Source organism: Ochotona curzoniae, unplaced genomic scaffold, assembly GCF_017591425.1.
Source record: "Ochotona curzoniae isolate NIBS_2020 unplaced genomic scaffold, NIBS_Ocur_1.0 contig_999, whole genome shotgun sequence".
Taxonomy (NCBI): Eukaryota; Metazoa; Chordata; class Mammalia; order Lagomorpha; family Ochotonidae; genus Ochotona; species Ochotona curzoniae.
In genome coordinates this window covers 13,877-35,652 of record NW_024466638.1, presented here as the reverse complement: position 1 = coordinate 35,652, position 21,776 = coordinate 13,877, and the positions used below count along the sequence as shown (strand labels likewise).

Sequence of the window (21,776 nt, the reverse complement as noted above, 5' to 3'; positions counted from 1 at the left end):
GTCCTTCTGCTTAATGCAAGCAAAATAAGACCCAGGAGAAAAGGGCACAGCTTCTACTTCCCAACTCCCTGGAGAGAGGAGATGGGCTACCTCTGAGGGTCCCTGGGGGTCTCAAGATGAGGCTGCATGGGGCATCAAGGAACTTGCGGCCATTCAGGGCAGCTCCATAGCCTGTTCTTTGTAACAGCTGTCTACATTCTTTCTGTTTCTCCTAGTCTGAGCACATTCATTTGTTCATTCCAGATCACACTGCCTTCTCCCAAAGTTCCTTTCTCATGTGGATCCAGTGACAGGTGTTCCTTGCTCTTCTTTGTTCCCTCATGGTTTCTTCTCCTGTTTTATTGCTGAAACCTCTGTGGACATGACTTAGGCTCAGTTATGGCTGTCACTTGTGCAGTATCAAGTTCCTGACCCCACAGCTTTGGTTGCCTGAAGCAGAAAACCATGGTGTGCCTTTTCTTATAGTGCCTTCACTGGTAGAAACCAAAATGCATCGGCAAGGAAGTCCATGAGATGTCACTTGTGGGACTCTAGTTCTCATCTCCATTCTAAGACAGAGCAAACCTTAGGGCAAGGCTAGGCAACAGGGAATTATAGATAACCAATGCCTGCTAGTGTTGTCTGACCATTGGCACCATTGGTGGTAATACAGAAACATATCTCAGAGGTTTGTGGGGATTGCCTGAATGAATAAACCTAGTGATTATCGCATGTCTGAATTTGGGGCCTCTGGCACACTTGACCTGAGCACAAGGACTTCCTTCAGTGTGTATTCTACAGCCCCCCAACACTTTCACCTAGAGGGGATTGGATAGCATCTTAGAGTAGCACAGAAGGGTCTGTTGATTGTTGTGTCTCAAACATTCCTGTCCCATAGACTATCCTACTATTTCACCCATTTCCTTCCTACCTACACTTGTCCAGGCACAGGTGGCCATTATTCTCTCTGCAAGTGTCTAGTCTAGGTTCAAATCTCCTAAACATCTTCCCTTTAGGGCAGCAGTTCCGGTGGGAAAGAAACTGACTGCCGTCTTCTACAATGGTAATCTCTCATGTTCAGCCATTCTCCTTGGGACATGAACTCTGCCTGCCCCTAACATAGGTGACGCCCAGGGGAGGTCTTCAGTTCCACGTTGATGCCCCTCTTCACCTCCTAGGCATGCACGGGAACATTCTATGCTTTGGGGTATCCCTGGCTGTCTGGACCAAGGGTAATGCAAAACCATCATAGCTTTAATCTGGCGCATTCTCAGGGCAGCCCCCTGGACACTGTACCATCCCACCAGTGTGATTTTGCTGTGCATGCATTCTTAGCACAGCTGTAAATGCAGAGACCATCCCACCAACGGGCATTTACTGCACAGTCGGCATTCCTCTATACTAAATGCCACAGATGTGAACAGAACTGTCAGATCTAGAGCTCAGACATCAGGTCGACAGACAGACCAGTCAGTGGACGGAACATTATCTCCCCCTCTAGTTTCAAATACACAAAAATCAAAGAGTCTTTATTCCACTGCAAAGTTTCTAATTTTACAATATCTGACTAAGATAATCCTGCAAAAACATCTTTGCTGTTTATTTATACTCATGATGTGCAGCTTCGAGAACTTTTTGTGAAGCTGTTATCTGAATATAGGTATAGAGTGAGACTAGGGCACCGATTCCACATGCCACCTCAAAGGGAGGGGTGTGATGTCACTCCCCATCAGTCTGCTGATCTGGGATCTGAAGCAGCGTGTTAAGGAGCAGAACATGAGTTGAAAGGAATGACAGAGAAGACAGCGCCGTGTAAGGACCGTGTCCTATGTAGAGGAGGCAGCTACCAGAGCTACTGTTTATCGCCTACATACCAGAGGGATTCCTGTCACGGGGACAAGTTCAAAATGGCTACTTGAATGTGAGCACCAGTTCTTGGTCAAGGGACCCAGGGTCTCTGGCCGAGAGATTCTAGAGATGCTGTGCAGCACACAAGGGAATGCCACAGCTGCCCATGGAGGCAGTGATGATCCCTGTGTGGGTGGCAGGACATGTGTGTGCAAAGCAAAGGGGACTGAGCCAAGATGAGGCGACTCTCATGTTTCCAGATTTTGACCCTGGGCCACAATAGAGTCATGGCCTTTCTTGTTTGAATGTCTCAGGGCATAAAACCAAACCTGCCTACCGGTTTCAGAAGAAAACCTGAAACCCAGGTGCTTGTGTTAATCATCTATGCATTTTTGACAATAAACAACATAGACAACAAAATAGATAATCGATATAGTTGATGAAACATAGCCAATTTATTAAGTTATCCAGACTTTTTCCACTAGAACCACATACTGTTCTGGGGACCTGAGAGGGAAAGAGAGAGAAATCCAATGAGAATCTTGGTCAGGTCCTGCTGACAGCTGAGTCTGAAGGGACTGCCGGTAGTGGCAGAGGCTAGAGCCAATGTGAGCTCCTTCAGACTGCCGTCTGAGTTACTAAGAGGAAACAGACGCTACTGAAGAATTCTAAGTCAGGCATCCTGCAAACACTCTCACTGAAGAGTCCATCCATGATACGGATAGATCTTTGTATGATGTTGTATCATATTTTATGAGATGCAGATACATATTTGCAGGACAACTAAGAGGGAAATTACGTGTTCAACGACAAATATTTGAAAGGAAACCCAAGATCTAGGGGCAGATCTGGTCCCTCATCCCAAGTTCTCATCCATGTCTCCACATAACAGCAATGGGACTCTCAGAGAGTCCCTGAGAGGACATGAGGGAGAAAGTCTTGTTCATTCACAACACCACAACAATCAATACACGCATCACTCGTTCCAGCATGTCAGACCTTTCCTACCTTCATAGATGATCGTTAGCACTTTAAATAAAATTCTGGTGGATGATAAGAGCCACCCTCTGCTACCACATGTCTGACTGGGTGGTTCCTCAATAGAACCACCCTGAGGGTGGAGGCTGCTACATGATGGCTCCTTCTGAAGTGAAGACTTCGAAAGCTGGTAGGAAGTTACACTTCCACTAAAGGACGGACAATGGTTCTTCACGACAAAACCTGGAAAGAGGAAAACATCCCTCAGAAGACTCACAAGTGCCAATGCCATGGGCAGGGTCTGAGGGGCACCCAGGGAAGCAGTGGCACTCTAGGGAGCTACCATGGCAAACCTACACTATCCTCAATACACAGAGATGTTTCTACCGGCTCTACCTGGAGAAATGGGAGAATCCATAAAGGAGAGGCATGGATATCGTGGGCCAATGGCTATTGGAATCTGCCTGAAAGATCAAGAGAAGGTAAGCGAACTAGTCAGGAAATACTCACTTCCAAGAAGCACATCAGAAAAGAAATATTGATGTGTGTTAAAGACCCTGGGCCACGCAGACAGGGGATCAATATCCTGGTAGTAAGCTTCCGTGAGCATGAGCCAGTGAGGCCCCCTCACAAAGATGTCACAGGAGGGGATAGCAGATTTCTTCAAGGCAGTCTTCTGGGATGTTCTATGGAGGGACAAAGGGAAGGAACGTTACTAAGGACGGATGCAAGGTCTCCCTAGCATTAACAGCGCACAGGAGAACAACAAAACAAAACAAAACAAAACCAGCACACCAGAGAAGAGCCCCTTGATCTCTCTACAGTGCCCCGGGGTCCAGACCAGGCCCTGTCAGGTTGAAGTAGAGGAAACAAGGTTGGCGGCTGAGACAGGACTCAGCCTCTTGTTATGGAGACAACACAGAATCTGTGAGGTCAGAAATGCTACAGGAGGGGACATGCATCCTGGGCCACCAGGGGCAATGGTCCAAGGAGGAGGGCTGAGACATGGAGGGCACTATGCCAGGCTAGAGAGCAGGGGATTCTGAGAGATGTGGGTGACCTGGGATAGGCTGTGGAATAGCCTAGACCTCAGCTGGGAAAAGGGACCTCCTGGACCCATGGTGGATGACAATAATACCCACATCACACCCTAACCCAATACACCAATCTCAACGTGAACATCCCTGCCTTTGGTGAGCCCTAACTATACAGAAGTGCACATCTAGATGGCAGCCACAGACACCCTTGCACACTTACCCGTGTTGGACACCACTACAATCTCCAGACACGTCCCCCTCCTCCACAACCACCTCCTCATCAGGCAGTGCTTCGCTCGAGGTGTCACCTTCCTGTTCTGCCTCCTTGTCTGCCTTAGGACTGCAGGGTTCAGATGCTGCAAAAAGCACACATGCGGCAAGGTCAGGACAAGAAGAAAAATGGAAACAAAGGTCTCACCATTTGTTTTGCACCCTCTGGCCTAGACTGTCAAGTCACCCCTGTCAGAGGAGAGCCTTCTTCCGTGACCAGCCTCACGCCTCCGCCAACCACCAGAGGGCCCCCTATTGGGCATTGCATAATATACCTGTTAAGCAGAATCCCATGTCAAATAGACTGGGCACTCAGGGCCAAACTAGGACCCAGGAGGATAGCTGGCTGATCCAACAGGGTTGCCCTCGATTGACCAGCTGGCCAAACAGGGCTCCTGGACTCTGGCAGGAGGCCTTGGTGGGGTAAAAACCATGCACCATGGAAGACTTACCTGCAATGGTTGGCCACGAGGCTCCTGCCAACCTGGGGAACATTCCATCCCTACCTGGAGACCCAAGCTCCTTGTACACCAGGTGCCACAAGCCTCTGCATGTGGGTATCTGCTGCTCAATCCCACAGACCTAATGCCCAGGTCCCAGATGGGTGGCAAGTCACCTTTCCTCCGCCATGGGACTCCCTTCATCTTCCCACCTGTCAGGGTTCCCTCTTGTAGAGGAAAACATGACATAATAATACCTGGGCCAAACATCCAGTACTCAACACAATTTACTCTGTGTACCCCTATCACCATGCTGCTAAGACTAGGAGGGAAGGGGCATGGGCATAATCCCAGCTACCAGCATTGGGACTGTAGGTCTAGGCATACCCAAGGTTCAAGTCAGGTTGCAGGGCTAAGGTTGAAGCAGCAGCATCACTGACCCAACAAGGGTGAACAGACAAGGTGGGATGTGGGTCCAGGATAAGGGGCCAGGTCTGTGTGAGATGGCCACAGATGGGGGTAACAGCTGTCACTCTGTACAACCCTAAATGCCACGGGCCAACTGGGGTGTCCCTGGGTTGGCCAATGTAGCCACTTTGGATGCTGAGACGCACCCAGTGCAGGCAGCAGCAGCAAGGCACCAGTGTTGGTTCTGCTGCGAGGATCATTCATGGAAAGCTCATAGTTTCCCAGGGGAAGACTCACCTTCAATGGCACAGGCCCAGCGCTGGGGCCTCTCATGGTACAGGCAAGAGTCCTGGCCAGGAGCCCAGGGAATTCCCAAAGTGAAGTCCACAGGGCCTGCCAGCACGGCACAATAATACACTGCTTGTTCTGTATCGAATGGCCAGATTGCAGCCTCAGTGAGGAACTGTGAGCTCTGTAGGCTGTGGACAGATTGAAAAAGAGTTACTGAGGATGACAGAGTATTTTGTGGTTGGATCCCCAGGATTCCCTGTATATCAAACCATGACCATGGACTTACAGAGCATGCTCAAAGGGTCCAAACCCAGCCCACCAGCTGGAAACCATCTGACCCACTACCGGCTTCACACAGAAGGAACATAGGAAGGTTTGTAGGCATTATGGAGATGAGGTGACCTAGGACTAGGTGGTTAGCTATGAGGCAACTCAAAGGCCAGGGTCTGCTGCAATGTCCAAAGTACCAAGGTCCTGGGCACACACGGGGCTGAACAGGTTCCAAGTCCAGATTACCAGTCAAGCCAACAGCTTTACACTGCAGCCAGCCCAAGGTCTGGCCAGAGAACTCAGACACATCAATGAGCAACTCAACTACCCGTCCCCCCTTGGCCTCACCACTACCACTCCCTGGTTGCTGACTACACTCAGTCTACATCAAAAAGGGTCACTGAAGAGGATCAGCCCGGGGTGAAGACAGGGCTCAGACAATTTTTGTGCAGCCAACACAGGATCCATGACAGAAATGTTCCAGGTGGGGGAACATGTCCAGGCCACAAAGGACATGAGTCCCAAGAAGGGGAAGACCTAGAGGTATCGGGGCTCACATTCTATGCAGACTAAAGAGCCAGCAGTTCCCAGACATGTGGGAAAGGGCTGGGAAAGGACCCTGGGATGGACTAGAGTTCACTCTGGGAAGGGCACATGGGGGAGCACAGCACTCACACCATAAAATAACACACACATCCGATCACCTCTGAACCTTGCATTCACAGATGTGCACAGCGGAGGAGCAGCCACAGCGGCCCAGGCACACTTACCTGCGCTGGGTGCTCACCAGGTGTGCAGATACAACTCCATTCTCTAGACACACACCTTCTTGCCTAAGTTCGCTGCTCAAGGTATCAAGGACTAGAAAAGAAGGCACACAATGAAAGGTCAAAGCCAAGATGTAACAAGGAAAAAAAGATCCCATCTGTCATTCATCATCCCCTGATATATTTGTGACTTTGGCTGGTGACAGTCAAACCCACAACTGGACAATCCCTGCACCATGACTAATCTCATGAAATCTGCTAGTCTTCAGATTCCAAAGTCGTCATACTGGGTTTATGGTAACATTCAGGTGTACCAAAACATACCCCCAACACTCAAAGGCTGGTCAGTTGCCTGGTGTTGGCGACAAATGAAGGAAAAAATACACCACTTATCCGAGGTACAAGCTGATCCACAAAACCTCTCAAGGGGGCTTAGAGGTTCAGCTATCAGGCCTTGGAATGCAGAGAAAAACTTACAATCACAGTCGGGTTTGTGGCCAGGCATTGCAACGGAGAGAGGTGAAGGCAGGGCACAAGGGGGACACGACTGCCAGGGTGGGTGAGCAAGGAAAGCACAAGATATCTAGCTTGGCTCAAGGGGTTTTGGGTTAACCACGAGCCTGGGCAATAACAACAAAACAGGGTGGCTGTACATTATGAAATTGCACAAACAAAGCAATGAGAGAAAACTAAATAACAAACAAAATCATGACCCAACTGAATTTAGCAGCAAGGCAGACATTCAGAGAGGCTGATATGGGTAGACAGCAATGCCACACCGTGAAATGCCAAGGCGGTGGGAACAGCACAAAACAGACATACTCAGTAGAGCAGCAGCAGGATGTGAAAAACACAGTCAATTACATTGTGAAAAACAGAGAAATCAAGAAACAGAGGAAAAGAAGACAAAGATGCCGAATATACTTACACTCATTCAAAAAAGACACAATACAACAAGAAATATAGAAATCCAAGTGCGAAGAAGAGGGAACAGAGGGAAAACTGACACACAGAGCAGAGAAACGGTAAAACTTGAGGATGAGAATCTGAAAGGAATTCAGTTAAAACGACTCACCAACACATGTATATGAACAGCAAAACGGTGTCTTGTCACTGGTGTTTGCGCGAGGGATGACACCTATGCTGGCTGCCCACTGGTACAATGTCCAGTGGGCCAGGTCTCCTGGGCCACGATACAGGTAGCATATTGCGGGAGGGTCGTAGGGAGTAGAGCCCAACCTGAGGAGAGAGGAAAGAAGGAAGACAGCTGAGCGCTGCTGAACTCAGCACTATGGCTGGTGGCCAGGGTGCCCGAGGTGCCCAGGAACCACCACCGCCAGCACTCAGCCTCCCTCTTGGGCACAAGGGCCTGGCCTCCCAAGGAAAAGCAGCGTGGCAGTGGCAAACCATGCCATTCGGGGCCTGAGACAGCCATCATGGGACACCACTGCTCCTACAGGTGCAAGCTGGCAGAAGGAGCCTGAGACCTCTGCTGGCTGTGGTCCAGCTGGGTGGGGGGTGTTTGTGCTGTGTGGTCCAGGCCAACAGGTGGGCTCCGAAGCACGGCATCCCACGTCACCCCCAAGCCCCAAGTCCCTGGCTCCCTCACGCTTGGGCACACACCTCATCGAGCCAAAAGCAAGCCCAAGGAGCCTGGCTAATGCCAACGGTCCCGCTTCTGCACACTTGGGACATGCCCAGGCGCCCAACACCAGCAACACCCAGGAACAAACATGCTAGATGCTAGGGTATCCTGCGGCCACCTTGCCCTCTGCTATGTGCATGGGACACATGCCGGCCACACCAGCTACTCGCATAATGACATCCTTCACCCACACTTCCCCGGGCACTAACATACACACTGCTACGGGCTTCACCGCCTACTTGCACACAACACATGCATGGAGATGTGACAGCAAGGACACCCCACAAGGGGTCCCGATCCCCGGGTCCTGTGGGACACAGGCAAGACAGGGAAGGCCCCAGGGCTCTTCAAGACCATGGCTGACGGCCACGGACGGGGCTCTCAGGGAGGCAGCCTGCCAAGGGCTCTGGAGACCAGCGGTGCCCCATGACACCACAGGTGCCGTGCACGTCTACAATGGGGCCTTCCTGGCACACGGCCAGCCTTTCACAGCCCACTCCCACGGCCCATTCCCCGGAAGCACAGACACACCCCACGTTCAACACAGCCTTGGCCAGCCATGTTCCATGGCCACTGCCACGAACACACTCTTACCCAGGGTCCACCTCGGTCCAGCCTGTGGCAGCTGCTGGAACTTTATCATCATTGGGGGTTGGTGGGCCCTCAGAGAGGGTGGTGTTGTCCACTGCAAAGGAGGGGCAGGGGAACTCTCGTGAGACCAAAGCACGCGAGGGTCCCCAGCGTGTCACCGTCAGCACCCTGTGGAGGGCCGTGGCCTCAGCTCACGCTCACCACCTGGGTGGGCAGCAGGCCTGCACGCTGTCCGACCTGGCACACATGGTCTCTGCCAGCCCAATGTGCTTTCCCCTCCCTCCCTCCAGCTCTCCCTCTCTGCATGGGGAGCCGGGTGCTGCCCACACCAGGAATCCGCAGCCTCGGCAAGCAGCCCTCTGCCCTTGGGGAGCACATGTGCACCGCCCCTGGGGCCTGAGGCACACTGGGAGCTTAGGTTTCCTAACCTATGGGAGGACCCTTCCACCTCCATGCAGCCAGGGCTTCAGGCAAACGCTGGCCCCAGTACTCAAGGTTGCAACCCAGCCCTGGAGCGCCCATGCAAGCACCACTGTGTCCAGCCATCCTTCGCAACGACACACACCCTGGACCTCAGGGTAAAGGGCTGGCTGTGCGACAAAGAGGGGAGCATGGGTACGACTCCCAGACAGCAGCAGCATCACACAGGTCTGCCTGGGATCACAGCAACTTCACACGTGTTCCGGGGCTTGGGCAACAGCGCCAGGAGAGGAGTGCCAACAGCACTGAGGGCCAGCTCCCCCTGTGGCAGTTGCATCACATGACTCACCCTCGACGGCCTCTGCCCAGTGAAACGGCTGGGCATCCTCACTGGTGTTCGGGCTGGAGATGATGCCCGCGCTGGCTGCCCACTGGTACACGGCCCAGGGGGAGGACAGGTCTCCTGGGCGGTCATACATGTAGCATATTCCAGGCAGTTCGTGGGGGGCCGAGCCCAGCCTGAGCAGAGAGGCCAGAAGGAAGACAGCTGAGCGCTGCTGAATTCAGCGCTATCACTGAGGGCCCAGGGAGCACAGGAACCACCACCGCCAGCACTCAGCCTCCCTCTTGGGCACAAGGGCCTGGCCTCCCAAGGAAAAGCAGCGTGGCAGTGGCAAACCATGCCATTCGGGGCCTGAGACAGCCATCATGGGACACCACTGCTCCTACAGGTGCAAGCTGGCAGAAGGAGCCTGAGACCTCTGCTGGCTGTGGTCCAGCTGGGTGGGGGGTGTTTGTGCTGCGTGGTCCAGGCCAAGAGGTGGGCTCCGAAGCACGGCATCCCACGTCACCCCCAAGCCCCAAGTCCCTGGCTCCCTCACGCTTGGGCACACACCTCATCGAGCCAAAAGCAAGCCCAAGGAGCCTGGGTAATGCCAACGGTCCCGCTTCTGCACACTTGGGACATGCCCAGGCGCCCAACACTGGCAACACCCAGGAACAAACATGCTAGATGCTAGGGATTCCTGCGGCCACCTTGCCCTCTGCTCTGTGCATGGGACACATGCCGGCCACACCAGCTACTCGCGTAATGACATCCTTCACCCACACTTCCCCGGGCACTAACATACACACTGCTACGGGCTTCACCGCCTACTTGCACACAACACATGCATGGAGATGTGACAGCAAGGACACCCCACAAGGGGTCCTGATCCCCGGGTCCTGTGGGACACAGGCAAGACAGGGAAGGCCCCAGGGCTCTTCAAGACCATGGCTGACGGCCACGGACGGGGCTCTCAGGGAGGCAGCCTGCCAAGGGCTCTGGAGACCAGCGGTGCCCCATGACACCACAGGTGCCGTGCACGTCTACAATGGGGCCTTCCTGGCACACGGCCAGCCTTTCACAGCCCACTCCCACGGCCCTTCCCCAGGCAGCACAGACACACCCCACGTTCAACACAGCCTTGGCCAGCCATGTTCCATGGCCACTGCCACGAACACACTCTTACCCAGGGTCCACCTCGGTCCAGCCTGTGGCAGCTGCTGGAACTTTGTCATCATTGGGGGTTGGTGGGCCCTCAGAGAGGGCGGTGTTGTCCACTGCAAAGGAGGGGCAGGGGAACTCTCGTGAGACCAAAGCACGCGAGGGTCCCCAGCGTGTCACCGTCAGCACCCTGTGGAGGGCCGTGGCCTCAGCTCACGCTCACCACCTGGGTGGGCAGCAGGCCTGCACGCTGTCCGACCTGGCACACATGGTCTCTGCCAGCCCAATGTGCTTTCCCCTCCCTCCCTCCAGCTCTCCCTCTCTGCATGGGGAGCCGGGTGCTGCCCACACCAGGAATCCGCAGCCTCGGCAAGCAGCCCTCTGCCCTTGGGGAGCACATGTGCACCGCCCCTGGGGCCTGAGGCACACTGGGAGCTTAGGTTTCCTAACCTATGGGAGGACCCTTCCACCTCCATGCAGCCAGGGCTTCAGGCAAACGCTGGCCCCAGTACTCAAGGTTGCAACCCAGCCCTGGAGCGCCCATGCAAGCACCACTGTGTCCAGCCATCCTTCGCAACGACACACACCCTGGACCTCAGGGTAAAGGGCTGGCTGTGCGACAAAGAGGGGAGCATGGGTACGACTCCCAGACAGCAGCAGCATCACACAGGTCTGCCTGGGATCACAGCAACTTCACACGTGTTCCGGGGCTTGGGCAACAGCGCCAGGAGAGGAGTGCCAACAGCACTGAGGGCCAGCTCCCCCTGTGGCAGTTGCATCACATGACTCACCCTCGACGGCCTCTGCCCAGTGAAACGGCTGGGCATCCTCACTGGTGTTCGGGCTGGAGATGATGCCCGCGCTGGCTGCCCACTGGTACACGGCCCAGGGGGAGGACAGGTCTCCTGGGCGGTCATACATGTAGCATATTCCAGGCAGTTCGTGGGGGGCCGAGCCCAGCCTGAGCAGAGAGGCCAGAAGGAAGACAGCTGAGCGCTGCTGAATTCAGCGCTATCACTGAGGGCCCAGGGAGCACAGGAACCACCACCGCCAGCACTCAGCCTCCCTCTTGGGCACAAGGGCCTGGCCTCCCAAGGAAAAGCAGCGTGGCAGTGGCAAACCATGCCATTCGGGGCCTGAGACAGCCATCATGGGACACCACTGCTCCTACAGGTGCAAGCTGGCAGAAGGAGCCTGAGACCTCTGCTGGCTGTGGTCCAGCTGGGTGGGGGGTGTTTGTGCTGCGTGGTCCAGGCCAACAGGTGGGCTCCGAAGCACAGCATCCCACGTCACCCCCAAGCCCCAAGTCCCTGGCTCCCTCACGCTTGGGCACACACCTCATCGAGCCAAAAGCAAGCCCAAGGAGCCTGGCTAATGCCAACGGTCCCGCTTCTGCACACTTGGGACATGCCCAGGCGCCCAACACCAGCAACACCCAGGAACAAACATGCTAGATGCTAGGGTATCCTGCGGCCACCTTGCCCTCTGCTCTGTGCATGGGACACATGCCGGCCACACCAGCTACTCGCGTAATGACATCCTTCACCCACACTTCCCCGGGCACTAACATACACACTGCTACGGGCTTCACCGCCTACTTGCACACAACACATGCATGGAGATGTGACAGCAAGGACACCCCACAAGGGGTCCCGATCCCCGGGTCCTGTGGGACACAGGCAAGACAGGGAAGGCCCCAGGGCTCTTCAAGACCATGGCTGACGGCCACGGACGGGGCTCTCAGGGAGGCAGCCTGCCAAGGGCTCTGGAGACCAGCGGTGCCCCATGACACCACAGGTGCCGTGCACGTCTACAATGGGGCCTTCCTGGCACACGGCCAGCCTTTCACAGCCCACTCCCACAGCCCTTCCCAGGCAGCACAGACACACCCCACGTTCAACACAGCCTTGGCCAGCCATGTTCCATGGCCACTGCCACGAACACACTCTTACCCCGGGTCCACCTCGGTCCAGCCTGTGGCAGCTGCTGGAACTTTGTCATCATTGGGGGTTGGTGGGCCCTCAGAGAGGGCGGTGTTGTCCACTGCAAAGGAGGGGCAGGGGAACTCTCGTGAGACCAAAGCACGCGAGGGTCCCCAGCGTGTCACCGTCAGCACCCTGTGGAGGGCCGTGGCCTCAGCTCACGCTCACCACCTGGGTGGGCAGCAGGCCTGCACGCTGTCCGACCTGGCACGCATGGTCTCTGCCAGCCCAATGTGCTTTCCCCTCCCTCCCTCCAGCTCTCCCTCTCTGCATGGGGAGCCGGGTGCTGCCCACACCAGGAATCCGCAGCCTCGGCAAGCAGCCCTCTGCCCTTGGGGAGCACATGTGCACCGCCCCTGGGGCCTGAGGCACACTGGGAGCTTAGGTTTCCTAACCTATGGGAGGACCCTTCCACCTCCATGCAGCCAGGGCTTCAGGCAAACGCTGGCCCCAGTACTCAAGGTTGCAACCCAGCCCTGGAGCGCCCATGCAAGCACCACTGTGTCCAGCCATCCTTCGCAACGACACACACCCTGGACCTCAGGGTAAAGGGCTGGCTGTGCGACAAAGAGGGGAGCATGGGTACGACTCCCAGACAGCAGCAGCATCACACAGGTCTGCCTGGGATCACAGCAACTTCACACGTGTTCCGGGGCTTGGGCAACAGCGCCAGGAGAGGAGTGCCAACAGCACTGAGGGCCAGCTCCCCCTGTGGCAGTTGCATCACATGACTCACCCTCGACGGCCTCTGCCCAGTGAAACGGCTGGGCATCCTCACTGGTGTTCGGGCTGGAGATGATGCCCGCGCTGGCTGCCCACTGGTACACGGCCCAGGGGGAGGACAGGTCTCCTGGGCGGTCATACATGTAGCATATTCCAGGCAGTTCGTGGGGGGCCGAGCCCAGCCTGAGCAGAGAGGCCAGAAGGAAGACAGCTGAGCGCTGCTGAATTCAGCGCTATCACTGAGGGCCCAGGGAGCACAGGAACCACCACCGCCAGCACTCAGCCTCCCTCTTGGGCACAAGGGCCTGGCCTCCCAAGGAAAAGCAGCGTGGCAGTGGCAAACCATGCCATTCGGGGCCTGAGACAGCCATCATGGGACACCACTGCTCCTACAGGTGCAAGCTGGCAGAAGGAGCCTGAGACCTCTGCTGGCTGTGGTCCAGCTGGGTGGGGGGTGTTTGTGCTGCGTGGTCCAGGCCAACAGGTGGGCTCCGAAGCACAGCATCCCACGTCACCCCCAAGCCCCAAGTCCCTGGCTCCCTCACGCTTGGGCACACACCTCATCGAGCCAAAAGCAAGCCCAAGGAGCCTGGCTAATGCCAACGGTCCCGCTTCTGCACACTTGGGACATGCCCAGGCGCCCAACACCAGCAACACCCAGGAACAAACATGCTAGATGCTAGGGTATCCTGCGGCCACCTTGCCCTCTGCTCTGTGCATGGGATACATGCCGGCCACACCAGCTACTCGCGTAATGACATCCTTCACCCACACTTCCCCGGGCACTAACATACACACTGCTACGGGCTTCACCGCCTACTTGCACACAACACATGCATGGAGATGTGACAGCAAGGACACCCCACAAGGGGTCCCGATCCCCGGGTCCTGTGGGACACAGGCAAGACAGGGAAGGCCCCAGGGCTCTTCAAGACCATGGCTGACGGCCACGGACGGGGCTCTCGGGGAGGCAGCCTGCCAAGGGCTCTGGAGGTCAGCGGTGCCCACCCAGCCAGAGGTGCCATGCAGGTCTACAATCCAACTTTCAAAACACACTGTCGGCGTTGAGTAGCAAATTCCAATGGCCCCAAAACACTGACACTTGAGACACCCCACATTCCACTCAGCCCTGGCCAGCCATGTTTCATGGCCACAGCCACTGCCACACACACACACACACTTACCCGGGCTCCACCTCGGTGTGGCCTGTGCCCACTGTTGCCTTTTGGTCATTGCCAGCCTGTTGCCCATCAGAGGCGGCGACGGTGTCCACTGTAAAGCAGGGGCAAGGTAGCCTCAGTGAGACCAACGCACGTGAGGGTCCACAACGAGCTAGCCCCAGCAGCCATGGAAGACCCATGCCCTCAGCTCATGCCTCAGTCTGCCTGGGCACCTGCCCCCCACACGCTGCACAACCTGGCACCGATGGCTGGCCACATGGCCTCTCAAAGCCTGCAGTGCCCTCCTTTCCTCCCTCCCGCCCTCCGTCCACAGCGGGCCTGGTGCTGGACACTCCAGGAACCCGTAGCCTTGGCAAGCTGGCAAGCCCTCTTGGGGTACACACACGGGCACTGCAAATGGGGCCGGTTGCACGGCACATCTGCAGCTATTCTCATGCACGGGTCGACCGTTCAATCACAAGCCCATGGTTTCTGGTCACGCCCGCTCCTGGCCAAGGTCAGGAATCCGGCTCCATATTGCCCAGGGAACTACCCTTGCCTCACCACCTCGTTCCAGCCAGGCATCGCACCCTGGAGGTCAGGGCTAAAGGGGCCACGCGAGAGGGTGAGGGATTTGGGAACAACTTCCAGCCACCAGCACCAACAATGCCCGCCTGGGCCCACAACAGGCTCGGGGCGTGTCCTGGGGCTCTGGACACCACAGGAGCCATGCGTGAACGAGCAGCCCTGGGGCCGAGCAGCCCCACGGCATCCCATGACATGACTCACCTTCCACCGGCTCGGCCGAGCTCAGTGGTGCCTCTACAGCTGTGCTAGGGCTGGGGACCACGCGCATGGGGCTGGCCTCTGGGGCCCAGTCATGCAGCACTTCTGCAGCCTTGTAGGCACGGGCGTTCTGTGGGAAAATGTGGGCCACGGACCTGGCCCTGAGGAGACAGGACGGGGAAGAAGTGAGGTGAGCGCTGCTGGGCCTCAGGGCAGGACCGAGGGGCCCGGGTCCTCAGCAGCCACCACTGCTGGCGCTCGGCCTCCCTTCTGGGCCCAAGGGCACAGGGCCACAGGGGAAAACAGCGTGGCAGTGGCAACCCATGCAACCGGGGGCCTCAGCAAAGCATGCCTGGCACCAGGGCACCCGCGGCTGGAGGTTAAGGAAAGAGCTCGGAGACCTCTGGGGACCATGGTCCAGGCAGGGTGGTGCTGGGACCGTGTGGGGACATGCAGGAGGTGGGGGGCCGTGCAGGAGGCTGGTTCTGCAGCAGAGGACCCCATCTCACCGCCCACCCCAAGGCCCTGCTCTCTCCCGCTTGCATTCAGTCAGGGTCCAGTTAGAAGCAAGCCCGTGCATGCTGGTCAACACCAAGGTGCTGGTATGCTAGGCCTGGGACACTTCCATGAGCCTGGCCCTGGCGGTCCCCACCACCAAACACGCCACGGGCTGCCCTGGCCACCTTTCTCTCTGCTCGCTCTCTGTCCCCGACGCTGGCTGCACCAGCTGCCGCAGCAACAACACACATCCTACACCCACACTTTGCCCAGCACCAAAACAGAGACTGCGATGGGGTACTCCTTTCATGGGGCCTCACGGAGATGGGGCACCACGCACAACCCACGAGGCGGTTGATCTCTGGCCCCTGCGCTCCCAGGACCCAGCAGGACCCAGAGGCACACAGGCAGCACCCCAGGGGGCTTCTACACAAATGGCTGACAGCCAGCACCAGGGACAGCTCTTGGCAAGGCACAGTGCCAAAGCCTCTACAGACCTGGCGGGCCCTGACCATAGCAGAGTTGGAGTGCAGGGGCAGAATGCAACCTTCCTGGAACACCAGGAACCAGCCTTCCACAGCCCAGCCTGCCGCCTCCTCCAATGGCACCTGGGACACCCCACATTCCACTCAGGCCTGGCCAGCCATGTTTCATGGCCACAGCCACTGCCACACACACACACACACTTACCCGGGCTCCACCTCGGTGCGGCCTGTGCCCACTGTTGCCTTTTGGTCATTGCCAGCCTGTTGCCCATCGGAGGCGGCGACGGTGTCCACTGTAAAGCAGGGGCAAGGTAGCCTCAGTGAGACCAACGCACGTGAGGGTCCACAACGAGCTAGCCCCAGCAGCCATGGAAGACCCATGCCCTCAGCTCATGCCTCAGTCTGCCTGGGCACCTGCCCCCCACACGCTGCACAACCTGGCACCGATGGCTGGCCACATGGCCTCTCAAAGCCTGCAGTGCCCTCCTTTCCTCCCTCCCGCCCTCCGTCCACAGCGGGCCTGGTGCTGGACACTCCAGGAACCCGTAGCCTTGGCAAGCTGGCAAGCCCTCTTGGGGTACACACACGGGCACTGCAAATGGGGCCGGTTGCACGGCACATCTGCAGCTATTCTCATGCACGGGTCGACCGTTCAATCACAAGCCCATGGTTTCTGGTCACGCCCGCTCCTGGCCAAGGTCAGGAATCCGGCTCCATATTGCCCAGGGAACTACCCTTGCCTCACCACCTCGTTCCAGCCAGGCATCGCACCCTGGAGGTCAGGGCTAAAGGGGCCACGCGAGAGGGTGAGGGATTTGGGAACAACTTCCAGCCACCAGCACCAACAATGCCCGCCTGGGCCCACAACAGGCTCGGGGCGTGTCCTGGGGCTCTGGACACCACAGGAGCCATGCGTGAACGAGCAGCCCTGGGGCCAAGCAGCCCCACGGCATCCCATGACATGACTCACCTTCCACCGGCTCGGCCGAGCTCAGTGGTGCCTCTACAGCTGTGCTAGGGCTGGGGACCACGCGCATGGGGCTGGCCTCTGGGGCCCAGTCATGCAGCACTTCTGCAGCCTTGTAGGCACGGGCGTTCTGTGGGAAAATGTGGGCCACGGACCTGGCCCTGAGGAGACAGGACGGGGAAGAAGTGAGGTGAGCGCTGCTGGGCCTCAGGGCAGGACCGAGGGGCCCGGGTCCTCAGCAGCCACCACTGCTGGCGCTCGGCCTCCCTTCTGGGCCCAAGGGCACAGGGCCACAGGGGAAAACAGCGTGGCAGTGGCAACCCATGCAACCGGGGGCCTCAGCAACGCATGCCTGGCACCAGGGCACCCGCAGCTGGAGGTTAAGGAAAGAGCTCGGAGACCTCTGGGGACCATGGTCCAGGCAGGGTGGTGCTGGGACCGTGTGGGGACATGCAGGAGGTGGGGGGCCGTGCAGGAGGCTGGTTCTGCAGCAGAGGACCCCATCTCACCGCCCACCCCAAGGCCCTGCTCTCTCCCGCTTGCATTCAGTCAGGGTCCGGTTAGAAGCAAGCCCGTGCATGCTGGTCAACACCAAGGTGCTGGTATGCTAGGCCTGGGACACTTCCATGAGCCTGGCCCTGGCGGTCCCCACCACCAAACACGCCACGGGCTGCCCTGGCCACCTTTCTCTCTGCTCGCTCTCTGTCCCCGACGCTGGCTGCACCAGCTGCCGCAGCAACAACACACATCCTACACCCACACTTTGCCCAGCACCAAAACAGAGACTGCGATGGGGTACTCCTTTCATGGGGCCTCACGGAGATGGGGCACCACGCACAACCCACGAGGCGGTTGATCTCTGGCCCCTGCGCTCCCAGGACCCAGCAGGACCCAGAGGCACACAGGCAGCACCCCAGGGGGCTTCTACACAAATGGCTGACAGCCAGCACCAGGGACAGCTCTTGGCAAGGCACAGTGCCAAAGCCTCTACAGACCTGGCGGGCCCTGACCATAGCAGAGTTGGAGTGCAGGGGCAGAATGCAACCTTCCTGGAACACCAGGAACCAGCCTTCCACAGCCCAGCCTGCCGCCTCCTCCAATGGCACCTGGGACACCCCACATTCCACTCAGGCCTGGCCAGCCATGTTTCATGGCCACAGCCACTGCCACACACACACACACACTTACCCGGGCTCCACCTCGGTGCGGCCTGTGCCCACTGTTGCCTTTTGGTCATTGCCAGCCTGTTGCCCATCGGAGGCGGCGACGGTGTCCACTGTAAAGCAGGGGCAAGGTAGCCTCAGTGAGACCAACGCACGTGAGGGTCCACAACGAGCTAGCCCCAGCAGCCATGGAAGACCCATGCCCTCAGCTCATGCCTCAGTCTGCCTGGGCACCTGCCCCCCACACGCTGCACAACCTGGCACCGATGGCTGGCCACATGGCCTCTCAAAGCCTGCAGTGCCCTCCTTTCCTCCCTCCCGCCCTCCGTCCACAGCGGGCCTGGTGCTGGACACTCCAGGAACCCGTAGCCTTGGCAAGCTGGCAAGCCCTCTTGGGGTACACACACGGGCACTGCAAATGGGGCCGGTTGCACGGCACATCTGCAGCTATTCTCATGCACGGGTCGACCGTTCAATCACAAGCCCATGGTTTCTGGTCACGCCCGCTCCTGGCCAAGGTCAGGAATCCGGCTCCATATTGCCCAGGGAACTACCCTTGCCTCACCACCTCGTTCCAGCCAGGCATCGCACCCTGGAGGTCAGGGCTAAAGGGGCCACGCGAGAGGGTGAGGGATTTGGGAACAACTTCCAGCCACCAGCACCAACAATGCCCGCCTGGGCCCACAACAGGCTCGGGGCGTGTCCTGGGGCTCTGGACACCACAGGAGCCATGCGTGAACGAGCAGCCCTGGGGCCAAGCAGCCCCACGGCATCCCATGACATGACTCACCTTCCACCGGCTCGGCCGAGCTCAGTGGTGCCTCTACAGCTGTGCTAGGGCTGGGGACCACGCGCATGGGGCTGGCCTCTGGGGCCCAGTCATGCAGCACTTCTGCAGCCTTGTAGGCACGGGCGTTCTGTGGGAAAATGTGGGCCACGGACCTGGCCCTGAGGAGACAGGACGGGGAAGAAGTGAGGTGAGCGCTGCTGGGCCTCAGGGCAGGACCGAGGGGCCCGGGTCCTCAGCAGCCACCACTGCTGGCGCTCGGCCTCCCTTCTGGGCCCAAGGGCACAGGGCCACAGGGGAAAACAGCGTGGCAGTGGCAACCCATGCAACCGGGGGCCTCAGCAACGCATGCCTGGCACCAGGGCACCCGCAGCTGGAGGTTAAGGAAAGAGCTCGGAGACCTCTGGGGACCATGGTCCAGGCAGGGTGGTGCTGGGACCGTGTGGGGACATGCAGGAGGTGGGGGGCCGTGCAGGAGGCTGGTTCTGCAGCAGAGGACCCCATCTCACCGCCCACCCCAAGGCCCTGCTCTCTCCCGCTTGCATTCAGTCAGGGTCCAGTTAGAAGCAAGCCCGTGCATGCTGGTCAACACCAAGGTGCTGGTATGCTAGGCCTGGGACACTTCCATGAGCCTGGCCCTGGCGGTCCCCACCACCAAACACGCCACGGGCTGCCCTGGCCACCTTTCTCTCTGCTCGCTCTCTGTCCCCGACGCTGGCTGCACCAGCTGCCGCAGCAACAACACACATCCTACACCCACACTTTGCCCAGCACCAAAACAGAGACTGCGATGGGGTACTCCTTTCATGGGGCCTCACGGAGATGGGGCACCACGCACAACCCACGAGGCGGTTGATCTCTGGCCCCTGCGCTCCCAGGACCCAGCAGGACCCAGAGGCACACAGGCAGCACCCCAGGGGGCTTCTACACAAATGGCTGACAGCCAGCACCAGGGACAGCTCTTGGCAAGGCACAGTGCCAAAGCCTCTACAGACCTGGCGGGCCCTGACCATAGCAGAGTTGGAGTGCAGGGGCAGAATGCAACCTTCCTGGAACACCAGGAACCAGCCTTCCACAGCCCAGCCTGCCGCCTCCTCCAATGGCACCTGGGACACCCCACATTCCACTCAGGCCTGGCCAGCCATGTTTCATGGCCACAGCCACTGCCACACACACACACACACTTACCCGGGCTCCACCTCGGTGCGGCCTGTGCCCACTGTTGCCTTTTGGTCATTGCCAGCCTGTTGCCCATTGGAGGCGGCGACGGTGTCCACTGTAAAGCAGGGGCAAGGTAGCCTCAGTGAGACCAACGCACGTGAGGGTCCACAACGAGCTAGCCCCAGCAGCCATGGAAGACCCATGCCCTCAGCTCATGCCTCAGTCTGCCTGGGCACCTGCCCCCCACACGCTGCACAACCTGGCACCGATGGCTGGCCACATGGCCTCTCAAAGCCTGCAGTGCCCTCCTTTCCTCCCTCCCGCCCTCCGTCCACAGCGGGCCTGGTGCTGGACACTCCAGGAACCCGTAGCCTTGGCAAGCTGGCAAGCCCTCTTGGGGTACACACACGGGCACTGCAAATGGGGCCGGTTGCACGGCACATCTGCAGCTATTCTCATGCACGGGTCGACCGTTCAATCACAAGCCCATGGTTTCTGGTCACGCCCGCTCCTGGCCAAGGTCAGGAATCCGGCTCCATATTGCCCAGGGAACTACCCTTGCCTCACCACCTCGTTCCAGCCAGGCATCGCACCCTGGAGGTCAGGGCTAAAGGGGCCACGCGAGAGGGTGAGGGATTTGGGAACAACTTCCAGCCACCAGCACCAACAATGCCCGCCTGGGCCCACAACAGGCTCGGGGCGTGTCCTGGGGCTCTGGACACCACAGGAGCCATGCGTGAACGAGCAGCCCTGGGGCCAAGCAGCCCCACGGCATCCCATGACATGACTCACCTTCCACCGGCTCGGCCGAGCTCAGTGGTGCCTCTACAGCTGTGCTAGGGCTGGGGACCACGCGCATGGGGCTGGCCTCTGGGGCCCAGTCATGCAGCACTTCTGCAGCCTTGTAGGCACGGGCGTTCTGTGGGAAAATGTGGGCCACGGACCTGGCCCTGAGGAGACAGGACGGGGAAGAAGTGAGGTGAGCGCTGCTGGGCCTCAGGGCAGGACCGAGGGGCCCGGGTCCTCAGCAGCCACCACTGCTGGCGCTCGGCCTCCCTTCTGGGCCCAAGGGCACAGGGCCACAGGGGAAAACAGCGTGGCAGTGGCAACCCATGCAACCGGGGGCCTCAGCAACGCATGCCTGGCACCAGGGCACCCGCAGCTGGAGGTTAAGGAAAGAGCTCGGAGACCTCTGGGGACCATGGTCCAGGCAGGGTGGTGCTGGGACCGTGTGGGGACATGCAGGAGGTGGGGGGCCGTGCAGGAGGCTGGTTCTGCAGCAGAGGACCCCATCTCACCGCCCACCCCAAGGCCCTGCTCTCTCCCGCTTGCATTCAGTCAGGGTCCAGTTAGAAGCAAGCCCGTGCATGCTGGTCAACACCAAGGTGCTGGTATGCTAGGCCTGGGACACTTCCATGAGCCTGGCCCTGGCGGTCCCCACCACCAAACACGCCACGGGCTGCCCTGGCCACCTTTCTCTCTGCTCGCTCTCTGTCCCCGACGCTGGCTGCACCAGCTGCCGCAGCAACAACACACATCCTACACCCACACTTTGCCCAGCACCAAAACAGAGACTGCGATGGGGTACTCCTTTCATGGGGCCTCACGGAGATGGGGCACCACGCACAACCCAC

At 58.4% G+C, this 21,776-nt stretch overlaps 1 protein-coding gene and 1 long non-coding RNA gene across 2 annotated transcripts; both read right to left on the bottom strand.

Annotated features, from left to right (window-relative positions):
- Window positions 1–2,041: 2,041 nt before the first annotated feature.
- LOC121166241 lies at window positions 2,042–9,423 on the bottom strand. The gene is made up of 7 exons (XM_040995345.1): window positions 9,294–9,423; window positions 8,528–8,618; window positions 5,258–5,439; window positions 4,063–4,198; window positions 3,316–3,491; window positions 2,836–3,048; window positions 2,042–2,334 (listed from the first exon to the last, which is right to left on the bottom strand). Exons 1-7 carry the CDS (start codon window positions 9,421–9,423, stop codon window positions 2,309–2,311), a joined length of 954 nt encoding a protein of 317 aa, XP_040851279.1. The 3' UTR covers window positions 2,042–2,308.
- Window positions 9,424–17,152: 7,729 nt separating this feature from the next.
- LOC121166244 lies at window positions 17,153–19,012 on the bottom strand. Its single transcript, XR_005885377.1, has 3 exons — window positions 18,985–19,012; window positions 18,220–18,307; window positions 17,153–17,192 (listed from the first exon to the last, which is right to left on the bottom strand). It is a non-coding gene; the product is annotated as an uncharacterized LOC121166244 (long non-coding RNA).
- Window positions 19,013–21,776: the final 2,764 nt, after the last annotated feature.

Excerpts from the sequence above, each read along its gene's own strand:
- LOC121166241 (XM_040995345.1), bottom strand. The coding sequence starts at position 9,423 with ATGTATGACCGCCCAGGAGACCTGTCCTCCCCCTGGGCCGTGTACCAG. Across the intron at positions 8,619-9,293 it reads CTGGGCAGAGGCCGTCGAGG|TGGACAACACCACCCTCTCT; the intron begins GTGAGTCATGTG and ends CCTCCTTTGCAG. Across the intron at positions 5,440-8,527 it reads TGGACCGAGGTGGACCCTGG|CCTACAGAGCTCACAGTTCC; the intron begins GTAAGAGTGTGT and ends ATCTGTCCACAG.